The 24,971-nt window shown below is 36.5% G+C and overlaps 1 protein-coding gene across 1 annotated transcript in view; it reads left to right on the forward strand.

Annotated features, from left to right (window-relative positions):
- Positions 1-24,971, forward strand: part of LOC117335544 (kinesin-like protein KIF27) — a 55,294-nt gene that overhangs the window by 15,326 nt on the left and 14,997 nt on the right. Inside the window, 20 exon segments of the mRNA XM_033895614.1 lie at positions 559-680; positions 1,050-1,151; positions 1,506-1,586; positions 1,843-1,973; positions 2,517-2,652; positions 2,916-2,999; positions 11,733-11,819; positions 12,245-12,364; positions 13,006-13,011; positions 14,935-15,060; positions 15,383-15,427; positions 15,429-15,574; positions 16,054-16,175; positions 17,051-17,213; positions 17,447-17,543; positions 20,647-20,750; positions 21,217-21,324; positions 21,662-21,761; positions 22,991-23,133; positions 24,265-24,361. Coding sequence (XP_033751505.1) covers positions 559-680; positions 1,050-1,151; positions 1,506-1,586; positions 1,843-1,973; positions 2,517-2,652; positions 2,916-2,999; positions 11,733-11,819; positions 12,245-12,364; positions 13,006-13,011; positions 14,935-15,060; positions 15,383-15,427; positions 15,429-15,574; positions 16,054-16,175; positions 17,051-17,213; positions 17,447-17,543; positions 20,647-20,750; positions 21,217-21,324; positions 21,662-21,761; positions 22,991-23,133; positions 24,265-24,361 — 2,120 coding nt within the window.

Consider the following 24,971-nt stretch of genomic DNA (forward strand, 5'->3'; position numbering starts at 1 on the left):
TAATCCAGTTTTCAGCCCTAAGACCTGTATCAATTTTAAATCCCTTGCTTCAAGTAGATGGGGAGTATTTTTCCCATTTGTCTGTCCATTACATTCTTTGTCATCACCTTATCACTCATATTTACTTGAAAGTGGTTTATGAATTTCAGAAGAATATCAAATTTTGCTTTATTGTTAGTTTTGTTAAGGTCAAGGTCACTTACCAAACAATAGATTTCATATTAAGGTTCCTTGTCATCACTGTTGTGCTTATAAACATATTAATACGATTAAACTTCACAGGCAAATTCAAAGGTAGAAAATAAAACTCAGTTTGATACAAGGATCTGTTACAGTTATCATTGCTCCTAATAAAAAGTAGTTTTCCACATCATCACTCATGTCATACAGCCTATTTTTTGTCAAGTGCCTTTGAACCGAGGTAGCATAATTTTCACATGGAATAAACAGAATAGCCATCCTGTATGAACATTTAAAAGTAAACCATCAGAGGAGTGTTTGATATATTAAACTATATAGTATATCATTAGTTATTGAGATGTAAATATAATACTACAGAGTCTGTACATATCAACTCGGGACTGCTGGCCCTCGGCAATGTGATAAGTGCTCTGGGAGATCCAAAGAAGAAATCAAGTCACATTCCATACCGAGAATCAAAAATCACCCGGCTCCTCAAGGTATGATAAGATATGGTTACTCAAACACTGAAGTTTTCTTCAACAGTGATTTATAGGAAACCAATAAACCAGAGAACCTGGGAACAAAATGTTACCAGTGGGGAAAAAAAACAAAAACTGTTTTTATGGAATGGGACTTTTTACTTATAGGAAGCCTTAAATGCTACTCTGTATTGAAGTATTAAATATCTTTTATCAATATTCATGGATCTCATACTCAATATGACTACCTTTCAAAGAAAAAATTTGACATTCGAAAGTTATGATATTTTCTGTGATTTATTAGATATGATAGTTTCTGACAGGTTTTGCTGTTAACACACTTGCCAGGTTTTAATGGTGACATTTCCTTGTGGATTGATATTTCAGGACTCCTTAGGGGGTAATGCACAGACCCTGATGGTGTGTTGTATCAGTCCGGCCACAGCTAACTTTGATGAATCCCTTAATGCCCTCAAGTATGCCAATAGGGTAAGTAAAACATATGTAGTATAAGAAAGGAGTGTTGTTCAGTGAAATGGTGATTTGATACTGAAAGTGCTTGTTTGTGATGATCGAATTGGAAAGTGCATCATTCTGTCTTTCTGTAAATCTCTTTACTGTTGACTACACAGGTAATACATCCATGTCTTCTCCTCTTTGTAATTTTTCAACTATTGGCCATATTGGTAAAGCTAACTTCTGTAGAACTTTGTATTGGATGAAGATACTGCAAGTGTTTGTTTCACTTGAATAAATTTTGATTGCTCGAGTGAGGCACTTCTTACAATGATTGAATTTATCCTTATTACCAAGAGAAAATATATCACTAATGTATTTGTACAGGCACGTAACATCAAGAACAAGCCAATCGTAAACAGAGACGTACAGGCACTGAGGTTTGAGGAGATGCAGTGTGAAATCAAGGTACCTTCATATACTGTTCTGACGACAGTATCAATACAAACTTCTTTTATAATTAACACTTGGTTCAGTTTCAGAGTCATTAAATTTTTTCATAAGTTCATTCTTCAACATTTCTTTAAAACAACTGATGGATGTAATCTCTGCCTTTATTTTACTTATCACTACTGGTCATTATCAACTGTTCGTACAGGGCTACTCAATGTTCTGGTTTATACAGATGACCGTTCACAAGTAAACATCCATTTCATGTTGTTAGGCTCTACGTGAGGAACTTGTACGCCAGCGGACGTCCATACTAAGTAATGGCGGGGCGGGAGACATGGTTAATGCAGAGAGGGCGATACAGGATGCTGCTAACATGAAGCACATGGAAGATCAAGTCAGCAGGTATGTGAAGAATGTGGTGATCCTCTAAATTAATAATATTAAACTTTCTATTCATTTACTGCAGATATTTAAAATATGTCCTTGGTGTGTAAAATGTAAACATCATGTATTTTACAAATACAAAACAAGTTATAGCAACTGATATTAATCATGCTTGTTGACCTGAATTTCGGGCATGTGGATCTGTAACTTTTCACATCTGGTCAGGAAATGAAACCCCAGCCACCTAGGTGTGTTATCACTGTACCACCTGACCACCAATATGTCCATGTTAATTTTAATATTAGTTGTTATTGGCTTATCTCGGTTAAAGGTAATATTCTGGTTACAATTAGTTAATGATCTTCAACATATTATCAGCATCTACTGAATTTTACCTTAATGTACTATATACAGCAGGGTGGTTGAGCAATCTCTTTGCACAGAAACTACCAAGTGGTACATTTGAGCTACAGACCCAAATATTTCAGGCTTCAGGCTACAGATGGAGTGGCCCCATTTTATGATGTTTACTGCGTTTATAGTTAAGATTTCCACTTTCAGGCTACAGACAGAGTGTTCCCACTATAAGATGATAGCCGACGAAGCATACAAACAGTTACTGGAGATCCAGGACCGTGACATCTTGTCTCAGAGCCAAGATTTCCGATTGAAAGACTGGTTAGATCTCATGGAGGAGGTATGTAAAACACTATATACAGGTGTATTGGCTTCATTCCTAACCTATACTTTTGATGCACATGATAGTCATATATGTATTCCCAAATTATCATTATACTATTTGAAGGTACATGATTGAAGTTTATGTAATGGTCATTTTGCAATTGTTTAAAAAAAATGGTTGAAACCCAAAGGCAGTTAGCCCTAACGTCATTGAATATTTTTGTTATTGACAGATAAATTATGTTGCTTGTATGATCTGATCTTGTGTGTGATTTCTAGATAAAAAATAAAGTGCCAACCACATTGACAAGAGAGGAAGTGGAAAACGAAACCATCAGAGATCTGCAGACACAGCTTTCTAAGGTGAGACCAAGCTTCATTTACTTTACAATAAGCTGTTTAACCATCCATGACCTGTCATTTGCCTTTTTTTATTATCTTCCAATGTAGAAGTATACATAAATTATGTAGGTTTCCATTGGTCTGTAACTTTGTAGCCTTTAATTTTGAGACTGATTGAAAAAACAGTATAGCTACCTGATAATTTCAAAACAGACAGGAAAATTGAAATGAAAATATGGCAGACAGATGTCAAAAATCTTTGTATTCAATACATTTCTATTTAGTCAATAAACTTCACTTTGAGAAAAGAAAAAAAAAACAATTTGAACACAGCATTAGAAATTTTTGATCATGTCTGCTCATTATAACTGACGAAGGTGTCAGTATAAGAGATCATTACAAAGGAAGAAGAAAATAGGAAAATATAGAAAAGGCCAGACTTACATAGAAGGAGATATACATAGAAAGGCATTAATTAGGAAAATATAGAAAAGGCCAGACTTACATAGGAGATATACATAGAAAGGCATTAATTAGGAAAATATAGAAAAGGCCAGACTTTCATAGAAGGAGATATACATAGAAAGGCATTAATTAGGAAAATATAGAAAAGGCCAGACTTACATAGAAGGAGATATACATAGAAAGGCATTAATTAGGAAAATATAGAAAAGGCCAGACTTACATAGGAGATATACATAGAAAGGCATTAATTAGGAAAATATAGAAAAGGCCAGACTTTCATAGAAGGAGATATACATAGAAAGGCATTAATTAGGAAAATATAGAAAAGGCCAGACTTACATAGGAGATATACATAGAAAGGCATTAATTAGGAAAATATAGAAAAGGCCAGACTTTCATAGAAGGAGATATACATAGAAAGGCATTAATTAGGAAAATATAGAAAAGGCCAGACTTTCATAGAAGGAGATATACATAGAATGATATTTTGTTTACTAAATAGTTGTTTGTACACAACATTTAAAAACCCCGTCACAGTCTTCATGTTAGTAAATATCTATTTCTAACCTCGCGCCTTTGATCACGTGATGTTCTTGACCAATGGAAATACGTCAGGGGATAGCGCCACCTGCATTCATTTTCAAGCAGCGTGATTATTTGTAGCAGCAGTGTTTTATTCATCATTATTTTCTCCTATTGTTTACTTTCGTCGCAACAACTCCTATTGACTTTTGAACTTACGAGTGTTTTGCCTGGAGTTGTCGTCTTCTACGACAGTAGTACACACCAATAACGGTATTTACACGTGTGTTGTGTTTGTTTACATTTTTATCGACGTGTGTCGATGACATTTCCTTTAGTTTACATTGACGAATGTCATTCGTCATCGAGCTGTGTATTTCCTATTTGGATCCTAACAGTCTTTATGCAACCACAATGTGTTTTCTTTGCTATCGGGATCTAACTTTGTGTGTGACTTATTCGTGCTAGTGGAAATCGAAAGACATCAGTTTGTAAACCGTCTCGGGTCATCTAACATGGCGGCCAAGCAGGTCAGGAACGCGTCACTACCAGCAGCTTGGTGCGCGATCCCAGGATTCCGTGCGGGATTCAAGATGGCAGCGCCCATGTCTTGTCGAACACTGTAGGGCATTGCATCGTCTTCTTTGGCGTTTACGGTTAATTTTGTAGGGGTAATTATCTGATTTAAGGAAAAATAATTAAGGAACTACACGTACAACATTATTAGTCTAGATTTCCATCTCGCGATATTACGACATGCAGTGTACTCGGAACTAACCGAACAACTTAACTAGTCGGAATTTCAATCTCCCGACGATTACGACATGCAGACTCCTCGGATAATCAACGAACAACTTTGATAACTACATACAGACGACTCGGAAACTCACCGAACTACATTATGCGTTTCCATCTCCCGATGATAGCGACATGCAGATAAAGTGGAAATCGTAGCATCAGCTTACTATGCTTCCAACTCAGTTGTCTTGGACTTTTCAGCGGTGAGATTACTCATCAATCTGTCTATTTTGACTTGTTGTACCTGACCAGACTTTGGTTACAGCGTGGATATCAGAGGAGCATTCTCGATACTTGTTACTCTAGTAAACATTTATATCTTCGTGTTCACACCTTCTATCTGTATCTAGCGTTACTGTTTTCTATGTACTTGTCACAGATATTTCTAAATAATTGGTTTACGGCATAGCTGTCACACCTTTTATCTGTATCTAGCATTATTGTTTTCCTTGTTCTTGTCACAGATTCTTGTTTATACTTGTGCGGAATATATTATGCAACTGTTAAGGAGAGCTTTGTCATAGATATATATAGAGATGATGTTTCTTCCTCACTTTATTTAGTCTGTTACTAGATTGTTATTATCATGTACTAGGTTTAATTAGTTATCAGTCAGATCAAGCCTCTTCTATTACGAGTCAAGTCACTCATCTCATGAGTAATCACAACTTAAAGTCTAGGATCTTCTCAGCAGCCATAAGAAGTGAAGTTTTTCCTTACAATAGCCACCAACCTATGCCATGTTTTATTTGTTTATTTTGTGGGTAATCAGGTCATGTCTTCAACCACAATCAAGTCACTCTTCTCTTGAGTTGTCATAACTCGAAGTCAAGGGTCTTCTCAGCTGTGTCTGCGAGTCAAGTTTCTTCTCACGAGTCACTGAGACTCAGAGCCAAGGGTCTTCTCAGTAGCACTTAGGAGTCAAGTTTGTCATGCCACCAGCTACTACTTCGCTGTGTTTTGATTCGTTAGTTTATGCAGTCATGTCATCGCTTCTCCAATCATGAGTCAAAACTCTTCTCATGAGTAATCACAACTCAAGAGTCAAGGGTTTTCTCAGCTGTGTCTGCGAGTCAAGTCTCTTCTCATGAGTCACTGCGACTCAAAGTATGTAGTCTTCTCAGTAGCACTTAGTCAAGAGTGTCCCGCACTAGCTACCTACTACTTCGCTGTGTTTTGATTCGTTAGCTTACGTAGTCAGGTCTTGCTTCTCCAATCATGAGTCAAAAACTCTTCTCATGAGTAATCACACTCAGAGTCAAGAGTCTTCTCAGCTGTGTCTGCGAGTCAAGTCTCTTCTCACGAGTCACTGAGACTCAGAGCCAAGGGTCGTCTCAGTAGCACTTAGGAGTCAAGTTTGTCATGCCACCAGCTACTACTTCGCTGTGTTTTGATTCGTTAGTTTATGCAGTCATGTCATCGCTTCTCCAATCATGAGTCAAAACTCTTCTCATGAGTAATCACAACTCAAGAGTCAAGGGTTTTCTCAGCTGTGTCTGCGAGTCAAGTCTCTTCTCATGAGTCACTGCGACTCAAGTATGTAGTCTTCTCAGTAGCACTTAGTCAAGAGTGTCCCGCACTAGCTACCTACTACTTCGCTGTGTTTTGATTCGTTAGCTTACGTAGTCAGGTCTTTGCTTCTCCAATCATGAGTCAAAACTCTTCTCATGAGTAATCACACTCAGAGTCAAAACTCTTCTCAGCTGTGTCTGCGAGTCAAGTCTCTTCTCACGAGTCACTGAGCCTCAGAGCCAAGGGTCTTCTCAGTAGCACTTAGGAGTCAAGTTTGTCATGCCACCAGCTACTACTTCGCTGTGTTTTGATTCGTTAGTTTATGCAGTCATGTCATCGCTTCTCCAATCATGAGTCAAAACTCTTCTCATGAGTAATCACAACTCAAGAGTCAAGGGTCTTCTCAGCTGTGTCTGCGAGTCAAGTCTCTTCTCATGAGTCACTGCGACTCTGAGCCAAGGGTATTCTCAGTAGCACATAGGAGTCAAGTTTGTCACTACAGGGGTACTAGAGTCAAGTCGCTTCTCTATGGCTCAGTAGGGTCAAGCTTCTTCTCTAGTAGGACCTTTCAGTATGAATGATTTAGAGTCAAGTTGCTTCTCTGCTGTCAAGTAGAGTCAAGCTTCTTCTCTAAGTCAGGCATTTTAGAGTCAAGTTGCTTCTCTGCTGTCAAGTAGAGTCAAGCTTCTTCTCTAAGTCAAGCATTTTAGAGTCAAGTTGCTTCTCTGCTGTCAAGTAGAGTCAAGCTTCTTCTCTAAGTCAGGCATTTTAGAGTCAAGTTGCTTCTCTGCGGTTCAGTAGAGTCAAGCTCCTTCTATAAGTTTCGAGTACTCCATTTTCTTTCTTCACCGTGAAATACCTGGAGTCAAGTTGCTTCTCTGGAGTTCATCAGAGCCAAGTTTCTTCTCTGGGTGTTTCTCCAAATACTCAAGTCTTGTTAATTTAAGTTAGCTGTTTAAGCCCTGTACACCATTCAGTATCCTTATTGTATTTCTGCTGTTCAGTAGAGTCAAGCCCCTTCTTTAGTTTTGAGTACTCAATTCTTTCTTCACTGTGAAATACCTGGAGTCAAGCTGCTTCTCTGGAGTCCGACAGAGTCAAGTCTCTTCTCTGGGTGTTTCTCGGAATACTCACATCTTGTTTATTTAAGTTAGCTGTATAAGCCCTGTACTACATTCAGTATCCTTATTGCATTAAGTACTTATAACTTTAATCGTATCTCCTTTTATGCATCGTAATCAGTTTGAGTGTTGGCAGGTTCATTATAACTACCTGTTCTGTGTATGTAAGTTCCTTAGTCTTGGCAACCAGTTTGTTGACTTTCTTAGGACATCTGCAACCCTTTCTTTGTCTATTATTAGTAGATATAGTTGACATACGGAGCTTGTTATCCTCTTACATCTTCAGGGTGCGTTCCCAGTACCTAATTATCATCCTTAACACTTTATCATTGGCACTGTTTCCTTAATTAGACCTCCATCAGAAGGATGTAGTTCTTGCATCTGTCTCATTCACAGACGCAGAATCTAGTGCTCCTTTAAATACTATCTCACTTTATAGTATTAGGTATGTTTTTCCTCTCTTTTTCAGCTTTATTCCATACGTGATATAACCTTTCAATCATTTGAACTCTTGTCATTACTTGGTTTATCTGCAAGCTTTATACCAGTTACTGTGCCACTGACCACATTTAACTTCTTAATGTCTCATTTTAGAGCATATGATAATTATGTGTGTATATATGTAATACGGTGCATTAATTTCTATAGGCAAATTTGTGCTTAGTTGTACTGATTATAATCAATAATTTTCTAGTTCATCATCGATTCACTTTATCTACATTCTTAAAAATATTACATTGTCATATCCTTCTTGCACATAATTTCTTTCTTGGGGGCTCTCATTCGGTTACTTTATTGTAACCTCTTCGATTTGGCTTTTAAATTCGGGGAATTTCTTGCCCCCAATTCATTATATCATATTTTGTGTATTTATTTCTTATGTAGATGATATGCTTGGGATCGCCCAAGCTCGGGGGTCGCCCCATCTGAAACAGTCTTAGCAGAACTGCCTGCTTTTTAGCTACCAACTGCTTACTCTGTGGCTTGAGGTCGCTCAAGCTAGGTTTCTCTCCTCTCTATTAGTCATAGCTAGCTAAGCTATGATCGCTCTAGCTTGGGGGTTGCATGCCCCTATAGTATAATTAGTATCTTAATTGTTTAGGTGTATCTTTTGAGTAGCGAGTAAAAATTTATTATGTAATATTGTTAGTTGATGTTATTTAGTTGTAAGAATGAGCAGCCCCTAAGAATGCCAAAACCTTTAGATAATATTTAATATGAGCCTGAACAAGTTTTTGGTTCCATTCAATAAATTTTTGACTTTCATACTGTTTTGGTGTGTTGTGTATAAAATGATATTTTGTTTACTAAATAGTTGTTTGTACACAACATTTAAAAACCCCGTCACAGTCTTCATGTTAGTAAATATCTATTTCTAACCTCGCGCCTTTGATCACGTGATGTTCTTGACCAATGGAAATACGTCAGGGGATAGCGCCACCTGCATTCATTTTCAAGCAGCGTGATTATTTGTAGCAGCAGTGTTTTATTCATCATCCACCATCCGCCCCACCTCCACCTTTGATAATTTGCAGTTTTCTTTACTGTGGTTTGTGTATAATTGTTTATATTATATTATAATTACCTTTTAATATTTATATACTGTTGTTTTGTTTTGATTGCCTGTACTTTTCATGTGTATATGTTGTTTTTATTATATGTGTTTACTTATAATATTTATATTTATTACATGTCTTTTTTACTTGTTTCGGGCTCATTTGTTTAGGGGTAAGTAAGGCCTCATGGTGAGACAACACCTGGCAAGCTGGTCTGAGCATTGGATAAACCTACCTCCCTGATTCAGGTTGGGGCAGCCGGCTCGCAGCACCTTTTTGTACATCTGTGTTGGTTAATTATAAGCTTTATTTTGTTACAATGCAAGCTGTCACATTTTTATTTTTATTTTGGGCTGCTCTTCTTAGTAAGGAATAGTTAGAGGATATCACTCACAGTAATGAATTTATCACGCCGTGATATTAGCGCTTTTAAATTCGGGGAATTTCTTGCCCCCAATTCATTATATCATATTTTGTGTATTTATTTCTTATGTAGATGATATGCTTGGGATCGCCCAAGCTCGGGGGTCGCCCCATCTGAAACAGTCTTAGCAGAACTGCCTGCTTTTTAGCTACCAACTGCTTACTCTGTGGCTTGAGGTCGCTCAAGCTAGGTTTCTCTCCTCTCTATTAGTCATAGCTAGCTAAGCTATGATCGCTCTAGCTTGGGGGTTGCATGCCCCTATAGTATAATTAGTATCTTAATTGTTTAGGTGTATCTTTTGAGTAGCGAGTAAAAATTTATTATGTAATATTGTTAGTTGATGTTATTTAGTTGTAAGAATGAGCAGCCCCTAAGAATGCCAAAACCTTTAGATAATATTTAATATGAGCCTGAACAAGTTTTTGGTTCCATTCAATAAATTTTTGACTTTCATACTGTTTTGGTGTGTTGTGTATAAAAAGGCATTAATTAGGAAAATATAGAAAAGGCCAGACTTACATAGGAGATATACATGGAAAGGCATTAATTAGGAAAATATAGAAAAGGCCAGACTTACATAGGAGATATACATGGAAAGGCATTAATTAGGAAAATATAGAAAAGGCCAGACGTACATTGTAGTTTATTATTTATAATAAACTTTGTTTGTAAACAGCCTTTTCTGTGGATAGCCTGACAACATTGTTGATTTTGAAGAGTTAGATTTGTGTATAGCTTTAACCATTTGTCTATATAATTACTAACATGTGTGTACCACCATCAGGGCTTGGTCATGCTCTTATGTTATATAATATTATGGCACAAAGAACAGACCCACTATTTCCTACACTTCTATCAGTGAGCATATGGTAGTAATTAACTAGCTGAGATGCTGCTGATTGGCTTAAGCTGTCAATCAATCTGTCAAGACCAATATGATTGGTCAAGCAGTTTAACCACACATAATTAAGGAGCTGACCTATACTACTAGATCAGCTTCACCCACAGTGTTTTAAGATTTATCAGAGTGTGTGGACTTATTTCATAATTACAAGCTTACCACCATCCACCCCAACCTCCACCTTATAGTGATTAGTGTACATTGGAACATGTAAATTGTAGCTTCTGAGTCTGGTGGACATTATTATCTATTTCAATTTGCTATGCACATTAATAATAAACATCCACATATATAGTGTAACCATTAGATAACACGTACAGCAGTTCATTATAATATGTAATTGTAATGATGATGTTTAAATTGACACAAGTCCATATATAGTGTCATCATATTTCAAAGCATGTTTTAATATACAAACATTATATAATGTAATAGTATTTGGGGCTATATCACCATAGGAATAGGGATACAATAAGGTATATACAATATGGGAGGTACGGGAGGTACACAACACATGTTGTTGTATTCAGCCCCCAAGTTAATACAGTTATACCTACATAATATAAAGGTGCCTATAAGCTATAGGTATCATATAGATCCAGGACTTTCCAACAAGTTGAATCCTCTCATGGGATTGGTACTACATGGGCTAACGGGGCTTATGGTCCAATCCAGGATTCAGGAAACATCCTCTCAAGGGATCTATATACAGAACAATAGATATCAGGTGGACCCAGGAATTTCATGACCCGATATCCTCTCATGGGATCTATATACAGAACAATAGATATCATGCGGACCCAGGAATTTCATGACCCGATATCCTCTCATGGGATCCAGGTATATGAGGTACTCAGTATATCTGGATCCAGGATTGTCAGAAATATCCTCTCATGGGGTACGTATTGATAATGGGAAATCTCATCCAGCCGTTGGGACCAGGAGTGACTATTTCACTTCTGGTGGGATAATATTGGCAGTAATCCTGGGACAAGGAGTGACAGTTCGCTCCTGGTGGGATAACGTCAGTAATCCGTGAGATTTCCATAGTTATATATATGTAGTGTGATATAGCCCCCAAGGCCAAACTTTGTATGTGTATAGATGATCATGTCTGTGTATGTTTTCTTGTTTTTATTTCTTTTATAATGTATAGATATGTAAGTTGTTTTATGATAATACATTCTACACAATGTTGTGTATGCCACATACATACAGTTAATAAATAGCATTAATTAAACTGTAGCATATTGTTTGGTTGTTTATAAATAGGAGATATACATAGAAAGGCATTAATTAGGGGAAATATAGAAAAGGCCAGACTTACATAGAAGGAGATATACATAGAAAGGCAGCAGGACCCTTCTGTCTCGGTCTCGTGTATACAAAGACACACAACCCAACCTTGTGTTTGAGTCGTGAGAACCCAGTTTATTGATTTGTTTAATTGTATAGTGTAAGGAAGACCTGAAGAGTGACGAGGAAATCTTTGCTGAGAAGAGTAGAGACCATAGTCAGATGATGGATCGACTGGAGGAGTTTGTACGTATGACTCTGTAGTTTATATTCAACACACCTAATAGTCCAACTACAGGATAAATAACAATACAGGGATTTTGAGGCGACATTTCCAATTCAAAATCGGTCCTTTAACCAAAATTAACCCTAAATTTTTGCAATTATAAATGTACACTATCAAAGGTTCTAAACTCAATATTACTGCACACTGTAATATTATAGATTCTGATGATGGTGACAATTTGGAAACTAGTGAAATAGAATTATCAAAACACTGGATCCAGATGCTATTTTCTAAGTCAAAAAATACAAAATGTACCTCAAAAACTTACAGTCTCTGAGGCAAGGAAATCAAGGTGCTATCAATTGAATTCAAAGACTTATATTCTACACTACACTTCCTTAGTTATATATTCTATAATCTACACAGCAACACTTTTATATGACAGGAAACTGTCCTGGAGCAGCGCGACCAGGCACTGATAGACGCAGATGAACGGATCAAACAGCAGCAGCAACAATTACTGGAGCAGCAGATGAAGATAGAGGAACTCCAACGTGCTCTAAAGGTACAGGACAGGCACAGTAAAACTGATACAGTAGCTTACACAGAAAATTATTCCCTTATCTACTCAGAAATAGAATGACTGCCAAACCACTAACTTGTTAAACCTCCGGACTGTTTGTACAGGAATAAGACGGTACAACCTCTGAACCATTTTACTGTAGAATTGATTAAAAACTGATTTGATCACTCAAAGGAAGATTAAAAAAACTTTGTAGTTTTTTGTACATCTGTTACTAATCTTAAAGATATTTTCTAAAAAAGGTCTTCATTGAAAACAATGTATTCATTGTTTACAAGTCTTCCCTTCATTTTTCATCTAGTTTAAACATGAACAATTTCTTCTTCTTAATTTGTAGATTTTATAAGTCAGTGATAAACTTTGTTTAATGAATCTTTTGTATGCAGTATTATTTTAATATGAAAAATTAAAAGTGTATCATTCTAAATATTGTCAGATCAAGATTGCAAAAATAATTTGTTTAAATAGTTCAGTTTCACTAACTCTTCTTTATTTTTGATTGTATCAATAATTTTTAATTAGGAAGCTTACTGCTATCAGTAGCCATTATAAAGTTATTAACATCATAAATTTTCAAACTTAACATCACATAAGTTTTACTTCTATTTTTGCTTTGTTTTCAGACAGAGGTAAACAATTTATGTAATCACAGTATGTAGTTCTCACAGTTTAGATTAATTTTTCAACTAACTTTCTGCTTAATAGTACCTGGTTTGTATCAAACTGTATAAAGTTAAATTGATCAAGCTAATCTAGGAAAGTTATAATTACTATTATAACTAAGTAATTTAGGAAAGTTATAATTACGAAGTAATTTAGTTTTATTGAATGTTTCTGGATGAAATGCTCATTTTGTGCACCTTTTTACAAATACTCTTGGTTCGTTTTACATACAGTATTATCTGACTAAATTGACCCCTGTCTAATCCAGATTCCTACTTATACAGCTTTTGAATTTTGTTTCTAGCATTTTAACTGTAAAATCATAGTTGTAGTAAAAAAAATAGATGTGACAACCAGACCCTGTCTATTGTGGAAACCTCTGCTTGTTTTCTGCTCTCAGATGAAAATCCTTCTTGTATAAACAACTGGTTTATTCATGTTCCCAATTTCTGTTGTTAGATGAGAATCAAAATGGCCTGAACAATTGTTTTTTCAAAATTCAAAAACGTGAGATAAAGTTTCTTGTGATATTTTGGTATACCACAGGTAGGGTTATGGTTATATCCCCCAACTGGAGGTGGCTATTTTAGGATAATTCACCAGTCAAAAAGAATGCAGTGTTCATTATTTTCATTAAAATATTTTAAAAGTATTTTTGGAAATAAATAAAATCTGTTGAGGAATCAGATATGTTCTCAGTATGAGAATTTTCTCTCTAATTCAACTTTTAGTGGAAAGATCTTCTAAATAATGAATTGCAAATTGTTAAAAGTTTTTAATCGCTGTTTTGTTAGGCATACACAAATTATTAGTCCCCTACTGGTGATGTATTGCTTAGCAATACTCTCAGAATGCTTGTTTTCCATATTCTCATGTCATGTCTACCAAGCCCTTATAAAAAGACACCTCTATAATTTCTGTCTCGTTTATAACTGGTTTAGGCAGGTTATACTGTTTAATATTGTATGTTACAGTTTCACAAATTTTTTTTTTTTTGACTATTATAGACATCCTATCTACCAGGCCCTGTAACAGCTCATCAGTACTGATTGATTTTCAAAATGTTGCTTCTTGTTCAAGTATAGAAAAATATTTAGATAGGTAATGAACTGATTATCAGGTCTGAATTTGTTTTAAATGATACCTTAAAAAATTTGATATTGTGATTTTGAAATATCAGCATTTTGAAGGAAAATTTGAATTATCTAGATTCTAAAAAATAAGCTTCTACATGACATATTTCTGTCACTATAGTTTCATCTTCTGGTGTAGTTGGTAGATTATGATGGTCCCTTTAGTGCTAGTCTTTTAGACATAGATACCGACGGACACCAAAGTCTCCTTCTGCTTACAGCTACCTTCTTCATATACCATAAGCTACTTGAGTAGGTATGCTGCACTCTTATAACACAAGTTTTGTTATTCAATGGATTCCACTGTGATATCACTTAATATCACAAATCATTTAATATCAAGTTTTCTATCTAAACACTATATATATCATATCCCCTTAAGTTTCTACTCTCTTCATTTCATGTTCTTTACCAAGCAAACATGTCACTTGTGAAACTTTTTAGGATTTTCATAGCAAAACAAATGGACACTTTAAATGATTAACTCAAAATCTAATGAAGTATGCTGTTTTGTGATTGTTTGTCTTAAAGTGAAATTCTTCAAATTAAAGGTATGCTGATGTAAGGAAGAATTTGTTATGTTCCTTTTTAGTGATATGGGGAAAAAATGAATTATAAAGTGAGGAAAGTTTGTGTCAAATTTGTTCTAAAAGTTATTTTTCTGTACAGGAAAACAATTAAAAATGGTTACTGATTATTCTGGCACTAGTTCGTTATTCCTGACAAGTGATCACAACAACTGTTGTCTATACACAGGATACCTTCCTCAGTGAGAGCAGTATATTGGACGATGATGCAGTGTCAGCCAGTGCTCCGCCTGCTCCCTTGTCCAGTCGACGGCCAAAGTCGGTCCCCGCCCACGTGCATCGGCGACCAGATACAGTAAGTCCACAGGCTATGGGTGTGTATATAGCTATCTTATAATATCTTAAAAAGGTAAGATGATGGAAAGCCTTGGACAGATGTCACCTTGGTTAAGCTAGATTATCTCCCTTATAGGAAGCAGAAGTTCATAGATTGTATAAAAAAAAAATGTTTTTATTGTATAACAGCATTGACATATACCTCCTGTTAATAAAGTATCTGATCTTATTTTACCATATTTGCTCTGTCATGTTGTAAAGTCTGCACAGTATTGGTATTTTAAAAAGATAAATTAGAGTTAGAAATGTAGGTGATTTAATTGGTTTATTGTTTATTCCAGACCAACTCAGGTCTCAGACCTCCATCTAGAAACATCAAGACAAGTCCCTGCCTTGTTCACACTTGAGCGAGTAATGAAGAGTTTCCGGGCACGGAGTCAATTGTTGGTGAGCCGACTGGAGGATAGTGATGAGGTCTTACACCCAGACTTCGGCGAGGAGCAAGAGAAAGATAACCCAAGAACAGCCTCTGTGTGCGTAAATGTAAACATGTAGTGCGTAAATGTAAACATGTATATCGGACAGAGTGGGAAATTATCATCATGGTCTGTCAGATAGTTGATGTAATGGTTTTTCGTATTTATTTCAGCTTGTATGTAACCTGTTTGTTAAAAAAAAGAATAGGTGGAGTATTTGTTAAAAAAGAATAGAGATAGACAAAAGAATAGAGATAGACAAAAGAATAGAGATAGAAAAAATAATAGGTGGAGTAGTCTTGTAGTAACTGGAGGTTCTGTTGTCATTGATCTTCTTTTTCTTGTGTAGACATCCATTTTAAATGAAACAGAATCAGAATAAAATTGTTTTGATGATTTTTTTTTATTATTTCAAACCATATTTATCTTTGTGGATTTGACCCTCTGATAAACAGCAAATATGATGTGTTTTTTGACTAATAAGGAAATGCCTAAGTTTTTAGTCTTTAATTGTTGGAATATAAATGACTGTTTAGGGCTGGGTCACGGCTCACCAGGAGGGGGACATTCAAGGTGGGAAAGCAGAAGAAAACCGAGGAAAACAAGGAAAACAATGCCAGCAGTGTCAACATTCCTGAGATCAGATTCAGCAGACCAGGTAAATAATCACATTCTAACTTCAAACTTAATTATATATATAGTATCAACATTCCTGAGGTTAGACTCGACAGACCAGGTAAATAATCACATTCTAACTTCTAACTTAATTATATATATAATATATCAACATTCCTGAGGTTAGACTCGGCAGACCAGGTAAATAATCACATTCTAACTTCTAACTTCATTATATATATAGTATCAACATTCCTGAGATCAGATTCAGCAGACCAGGTAAATAATCACATTCTAACTTCAAACTTAATTATATATATAGTATCAACATTCCTGAGGTTAGACTCGGCAGACCAGGTAAATAATCACATTCTAACTTCAAACTTAATTATATATATAGTATATCAACATTCCTGAGGTTAGATTCAGCAGACCAGGTAAATAATCACATTCTAACTTCAAACTTAATTATATATAGTATCAACATTCCTGAGATCAGATTCAGCAGACCAGGTAAATAATCACATTCTAACTTCAAACTTAATTATATATATAGTATCAACATTCCTGAGGTTAGATTCAGCAGACCAGGTAAATAATCACATTCTAACTTCAAACTTAATTATATATATAGTATCAACATTCCTGAGGTTAGACTCGGCAGACCAGGTAAATAATCACATTCTAACTTCAAACTTAATTATATATAGTATCAACATTCCTGATGTCAGACTTAGAAAGACTATTGTTAAGTGAAGTTTTGTTGGACAAATAAATCTTAATGTTACCATGGTATCAAAGTATAGAAAAGACTTGATATGTTTCTGCATGCTGGTATCTGTTATGAAAACCAAACATGTAATATATTGTTGTTGGTCATATATAAGTTTTTTACCTGACAATTTGTTCTGTGGTCAGATTCTGCAAGGTCGAGTTTGTCTTCATCGGCTGGGGACCTGGATTTTCTCAAACAGAGCGAGGATTTAAGGAAAAGTACAAACACTCAGCGCCAGATCAAGGAGTCACAGTTGAAGATGATCGAGTCCCAGCAAAAAATGAGGGATCTCTCCATCAACATTAAGTAGGTTTTTATATCTGACCAGACGGATCACGATGATCTCTAGTCGCCATGTCTGTCATTGTCATTTGGGGTAGTACTAAGGAATTATTAAACAATTCTTCTCATCTCAACCAACAAAATATTTAGTAATATGATACATTAATACTGTGATTAGGTAGCCTACATGCTTGTCAATATATACTCATCGACTCTACAAGAGCATATTAACTGATGATATGTTTTCTCATTCAAAGGATGAAGGAACAGCTGATAAGAGAACTCGTGAAGACAGGAAAGGACTCTGAGAGCATGAATAAACAATATGCTGAAAAAATTAGAGCTTTAGAAAAGGTTTGCATGAATATCACTGTTTTGTTTCCATTATTTGTACTCCTCACAATGAAGTTAGGGGATAAACCATCAGTCACCATCTGTAGGGATAAAACAGGGTGTCTGTCCATCTGTCACCATCTGTAGGGATAAAACAAGGTGTCTGTACATCAGTCACCATCTGTAGAGATAAACCAGGGTGTCTGTCCATCTGTCACCATCTGTAGAGATAAACCAGGGTGTCTGTCCATCAGTCACCATCTGTAGGGATAAACCAGGTGTCTGTCCATCTGTCACCATCTGTAGAGATAAACCAGGGTGTCTGTCCATCTGTCACCATCTGTAGAGATAAACCAGGGTGTCTGTCCATCTGTCACCATCTGTAGGGATAAACCATGGTGTCTGTCCATCTGTCACCATTTGTAGGGATAAAACAGGGTGTCTGTCCATCTGTCACCATCTGTAGGGATAAAACAAGGTGTCTGTCCATCTGTCACCATCTGTAGAGATAAACCAGGGTGTCTGTCCATCAGTCACCATCTGTAGGGATAAACCATGGTGTCTGTCCATCTGTCACCATCTGTAGGGATAAACCATGGTGTCTGTCCATCAGACACCATCTATAGTGATAAACCAGGGTGTCTGTCCATCAGTCACCATCTGTAGGGATAAACCATGGTGTCTGTCCATCTGTCACCATCTGTAGGGATAAACCATGGTGTCTGTCCATCTGTCACCATCTGTAGGGATAAACCATGGTGTCTGTCCATCTGTCACCATCTGTAGGGATAAACCATGGTGTCTGTCCATCTGTCACCATCTGTAGGGATAAACCATGGTGTCTGTCCATCTGTCACCATCTGTAGAGATAAACCAGGGTGTCTGTCCATCTGTCACCATCTGTAGGGATAAACCATGGTGTCTGTCCATCTATAGGGATAAACCAGGGTGTCTGTCCATCAGTCACCATCTGTAGGGATAAACCATGGTGTCTGTCCATCTGTCACCATCTGTAGGGATAAACCATCGTGTCTGTCCATCTGTCACCATCTGTAGGGATAAACCATGGTGTCTGTCCATCTGTCACCATCTGTAGGGATAAACCATGGTGTCTGTCCATCTATAGCGATAAACCAGGGTGTCTGTCCATCAGTCACCATCTGTAGTGATAAACCAGGGTGTCTGTCCATCAGTCACCATCTGTAAGGATAAACCAGGGTGTCTGTCCATCTGTCACCATCTGTAGGGATAAACCATAGTGTCTGTCCATCAGTTACCATCTGTAGGGATAAACCATGGTGTCTGTCCATCTGTCACCATCTGTAGGGATAAACCATAGTGTCTGTCCATCTGTCACCATCTGTAGAGATAAACCAGGGTGTCTGTCCATCTGTCACCATCTGTAGAGATAAACCATGGTGTCTGTCCATCTGTCACCATCTGTAGAGATAAACCATGGTGTCTGTCCATCTGTCACCATCTGTAGAGATAAACCAGGGTGTCTGTCCATCTGTCACCATCTGTAGGGATAAACCATGGTGTCTGTCCATCTATAGGGATAAACCAGGGTGTCTGTCCATCAGTCACCATCTGTAGGGATAAACCATGGTGTCTGTCCATCAGTCACCATCTATAGTGATAAACCATGGTGTCTGTCAATCAGTCACCATCTGTAGGGATAAACCAGGGTGTCTGTCTATCAGTCACCATCTGTAGGGATAAACCATGGTGTCTGTCCATCAGTCAGCATCTATAGTGATAAACCAGGGTGTCTGTCCATCAGTCACCATCTGTAGGGATAAACCATGGTGTCTGTCCATCAGTCACCATCTATAGTGATAAACCAGGGTGTCTGTCCATCAGTCACCAATGTAGGGATAAACCAGGGTGTCTGTCCATCAGTCACCATCTGTAGGGATAAACCAGGGTGTCTGTCCATCTGTCACCATCTGTAAGGATAAAACAAGGTGTCTGTCCATCAGTTACCATCTGTAGGGATAAACCAGGGTGTCTGTCCATCTGTCACCATCTGTAGGGATAAACCATGGTGTCTGTCCATCTGTCACCATCTGTAGGGATAAACCATAGTGTCTGTCCATCAGTCACCATCTGTAGGGATAAACCAGGGTGTCTGTCCATCAGTCACCGTCTGTAGTGATAAACCATGGTGTCTGTCCATCTGTCATCATCTGTAGGGATAAACCAGGGTGTCTGTCCAGATGTAGGGATAAACCAGGGTGTCTGTCCATTAGTCACTGTCTGTAGTGATACACCAGGGTGTCTGTCCATCTGTCATCATCTGTAGGGAAAAACCATGGTGTCTGTCCATCAGGCACCATCTGTAGGGATAAACCAGGGTGTCTGTCCATCAGTCACCGTCTATAGTGATAAACCATGGTGTCTGTCCATCTGTCATCATCTGTAGGGATAAACCAGGGTGTCTGTCCAGATGTAGGGATAAACCAGGGTGGCTGTCCATTAGTCACTGTCTGTAGTGATACACCAGGGTGTCTGTCCATCTGTCATCATCTGTAAGGATAAACCAGGGTGTCTGTCCATTAGTCACCATCTGTAGGGATAAACCAGGGTGTCTGTCCATTAGTCACCATCTGTAAGGATAAACCAGGGTGTCTGTCCATCTGTCACCATCTGTAGGGATAAACCAGGGTGTCTGTCCATCTGTCACCATCTGTAGGGATAAACCAGTGTGTCTGTCCATCAGTCACCATCTATATAAATCTTGGTTTGTATGAATATGATCAGAACCTCAAGTAGTTTTATGTTCATGATTTATTTCTCATTTCAAGAATTTTCTAAGGAGTTCACCACTCTAATGATGCCTATTTATAAATCCCTATGTGGGAGTTGGGGATATTAAATTAATATTTGACAAACTTTTCTAGTAAAGATTCTTTATTTTTATTTTATATTTCCCCACTAGATCTGTGTTACATTATACAACTGCTGAGACTGTAATAAATGAGGCTTTAATCTATTGTTGTATCGATTTTAACCCATTGTTGTATCAATTTTAATATGAAAGTACACATTTAGGGACCAGCTTTGCTATTAGTTAAAGCTAAAACTTTTACCATCTTTTACCTCTAGATCTGTTGTATTTCAGGAAAAGGAAAAAGTGAAAAGTGACCTAGCAGAAACCCAGAAAGTTCTGTCAGATATTGAGGTCAAAGGTCAACAGGAATCCTCAGAAAAACAAAGATTACAGTCGTATGTAGTGTTCTCTGTCCTATAATATCCAATGAATCAATATATATCAGTTTATTTTAATAAGAACTCTACCACAATTCAAGAGTGTAGCAAAATATCAAGCTCTGGCCATTTTTGTGAACTAAGACAACTTCAAGAATACAGAAAATGACAATACAAAACACTCACTATGCTTTCTTTATTAACCAATTGTTAAACTTTGGCCTGTTCTGAAGAAACTGATCTTTAATGATATCTGCAATGGATGAAGTTGTCAATTATGAAATTGTGAAAATGAAATGCTTTATTCAGCTATAATTTTAACCAAGTAAGATTTGTAAGGAATGTTCACTCTGATGTAAATAACAAATTTTGGTATTTATGCATGATTTGTAACAACATGACGATTTTGCAAAGATATCTGAGAAAACCTAGAATGATCTAAAGTAACTTTAGTAATCATTGTTGGTGGTATACTTTATTGCAGTGAATACAGGAAGAAAATAGAAAGTGCTAAAGCTAGAATAACAACACTCCACAAACGACAGAAAGACACGGAGAAAATCGCCAACTTTACATTGCAGAATGATAAAAAGTAAGAACTTGTGGGATACCTCGACCTGTGTCTGTTGTACCTGTAATAGGATTCTGTCTGTAAATACAATGCCATCTAGACTACAGTACCATACTAATAGGGAAATTTGAACACATCTTACCATAACATGATGTTTAGAACATGAAACAAAGACATGAAATGCTTTGTTCCAAAATAAATTCTAGGAACATTATACCAAATGTAAAGAAGCTTAAGCTCCTACATATACTGGAATTCATGTTGGAGTTCAAATTTTATGACAGTTGGGAAATTAACCCGGTTTTTATGGACTCCTGTAATAACATACTAGTAATATTGTGTGACTTTCTATAAACAGGATCCAGGACCTGGAGCTGAATGTAGACAGAATGAAACAGCAACAAGAAACTTTGAATAAACGTCTGAAGGAGGAAACAGAAAGGAAGAGCAAATTGGAGGTCTGTTTTTCTAGACTTTTCTGTGGCTCTTCAGTGATATTTCAATATACTGAGCTTCTTTGAATTCCTTAGAAAGAACTGATAATTTAGCTATGGTAACGTTTTCTTGATTAAATACTGAAAAATATTAGCTGTGCTGATTTTCATTGTAATGAATAAGAGAGTGGCAACGTTACATATTTTAAAGGTGACGGGGTTGAACCTTGAGGTATGTTTATATCTGCATCTGTGTCACCCTGATGCTTGTTGTCACCCTCTTGTTACCTTGTCTGCTAACATGTCTCTAAGTGTTTAATACATTTGGATTTTTTGAAGTCTGGTTCACTGCTAACATCGGGGCAGGTTTCATATAAACAGCTTCACCATCAACATGTCATCAATAAACAGACTGTAATCTCGTAAGGCGTGATTTCTATCAACATGTCATCGGTAAACAAACTGTAATCTTGTAAGGCGTGATTTCTATCAACATGTCATCAGTAAACAAACTGTAATCTCATAAGGTTTGATTTCTATCAACATGTCATCGTTAAACAAACTGTAATCTTGTAAGGCGTGATTTCTATCAATATGTCATCTGTAAACAAACTGTAATCTTGTAAGGCTTGATTTCTATCAATATGTCATCTGTAAACAAACTGTAATCTCGTCAGGTTTGATTTCTATCAATATGTCATCGGTAAACAAACTGTAATCTTGTAAGGCGTGATTTCTATCAACATGTCATCGGTAAACAAACTGTAATCTTGTAAGGCTTGACTTCTATCAATATGTCATCGGTAAACAAACTAATCTCGTAAGGTTTGATTTCTACCAACAGGTGTGTATTGTTGTTGGTGCAGTCCTATCATTAACACTGAGCTGAATTAGTAACATTCATGTGTTGTTTTCCATCTAAAGTTTAGAACTCCCAACCAAAATAGGAATTCTTTTTAATGATATCTTTGAAATAAAGATTGTGAATATTGAATGGTTTTATATTTACACCATATATGTATACCTGACACCGGTATGTCTGTGTGAAACAGGAGAAGGAAATACAGGTATGTTCTGTTATGCAAACCAAGTTTGTGTATATTGGGATTGTAATATATCATGTTAAATTTTTCTTGATTGAAGATATGGCATTTACTTTTTATATACAATGTAAATTATTTAAAAGATAATACCTGTTTGGTTGATACTGCATTATGCATGACAATCTAACTGTATTTTTGTTGTTATTTTAGAGAGATATGCAGAAAGAAGTTCATAGAGTGAAAGAATTGCAGTTAAAGAATGAGCAACAACAAAAAATTCTAAAACGTAAAAATGAAGAGATAGCAGCTGCTCAGAGAAAGTTGAGAAGTGGCTCCCTTCCTCCCATCAATATGTAAGTAATCATTATTTCAGATATAAGTACACAATTGTTCCCGGTGGTTCCTTTGATGAACCATTAGTAATCATTATTTCATATGTAAGTACACAATTGTTCCCGGTGGTTCCTTTGATGAACCATTAGTAATCATTATTTCATATGTAAGTACACAATTGTTCCCGGTGGTTCCTTTGATGAACCATTAGTAATCATTATTTCATATATAAGTACACAATTGTTCCCGGTGGTTCCTTTGATGAACCATTAGTAATCATTATTTCATATGCAAGTACACAATTGTTCCCGGTGGTTCCTTTGATGAACCATTAGTAATCATTATTTCATATGTAAGTACACAATTGTTCCCGGTGGTTCCTTTGATGAACCATTAGTAATCATTATTTCATATGTAAGTACACAATTGTTCCCGGTGGTTCCTTTGATGAACCATTAGTAATCATTATTTCATATGTAAGTACACAATTGTTCCCGGTGGTTCCTTTGATGAACCATTAGTAATCATTATTTCATATATAAGTACAATTGTTCCCAGTGGTTCCTTTGATGAACCATTAGTAATCACTATTTCATATATAAGTACTATTGTTCCTGATGGTTCCTTTGATGAACCATTAGTAATCATTATTTCAGATATAAGTACACAATTGTTCCCGGTGGTTCTTTTGATGAACCATTAGTAATCATTATTTCATATATAAGTACACAATTGTTCCCGGTGGTTCTTTTGATGAACCATTAGTAATCACTATTTCATATATAAGTACAATTGTTCCTGATGGTTCCTTTGATGAACCATTAGTAATCATTATTTCAGATATAAGTACACAATTGTTCCCGGTGGTTCCTTTGATGAACCATTATAACAATCATTACCAATCAGGTACTTTCAGCATATCGCCATTCTCTGTTTTTAAAACAGATTCACCTGGTGTTAAAATGTCTACTGCTTACTATAGATAGTTATCATTAGTAATTCTTTATTGAATTTACCCTATCTAGCAATAGTGCAAAATAAAGAAGCTAGATGAATATTCCTTCACAATTAGAAAGATGAGGTGATGAATTCTTAGATCCTTGAGTATATGAAATGTAGACTTCTCAAGCTTGGCTGTGATTGGGTTGCAGTGAAGACCATGACAAGATTGAGGAACAGAAGCGATGGCTTGATAATGAGGTGGAGAAGGTTGTGGAACAGAGACGTCAGATGGAGGTTCTACAGGAGGTAAGGGATCAACAAATATTATAGTATCCTCAGTTAGCTATTACAGAGTGTTAAATCATACTAGATCAGATGGAGGCTCTAGAGGAGGTAAGGGGTCAACAAAATATTATAGTATCCTCAGTTAACTATTACAGAGTGTTAAATCATACTAGATCAGATGGAGGCTCTACAGGAGGTAAGGGGTCAACAAAATATTATAGTATCCTCAGTTAACTATTACAGAGTGTTAAATCATACTAGATCAGATGGAGGCTCTAGAGGAGGTAAGGGGTCAACAAAATATTATAGTATCCTCAGTTAACTATTACAGAGTGTTAAATCATACTAGATCAGATGGAGGCTCTATTGGAGGTAAGGGATCGACCTGTATAAATGTTATCATAGTACTCTCAGCTCACTATTACACAGTGATAAATCATACTAGATCAGATGGAGGCTCTAGAGGAGGTAAGGGATCAACAAAATGTTTTATTATCCTCAGTTAACTATTACACAGTGATAAATCATACCAGATCTGATGGAGGCTCTACAGCTCACTATTACACAGTGTTAAATCATACTAGATCAGATGGAGGCTCTACAGCTCACTAGTACACAGTGTTAAATCATA

Source organism: Pecten maximus, chromosome 10 (assembly GCF_902652985.1).
Source record: "Pecten maximus chromosome 10, xPecMax1.1, whole genome shotgun sequence".
Taxonomy (NCBI): Eukaryota; Metazoa; Mollusca; class Bivalvia; order Pectinida; family Pectinidae; genus Pecten; species Pecten maximus.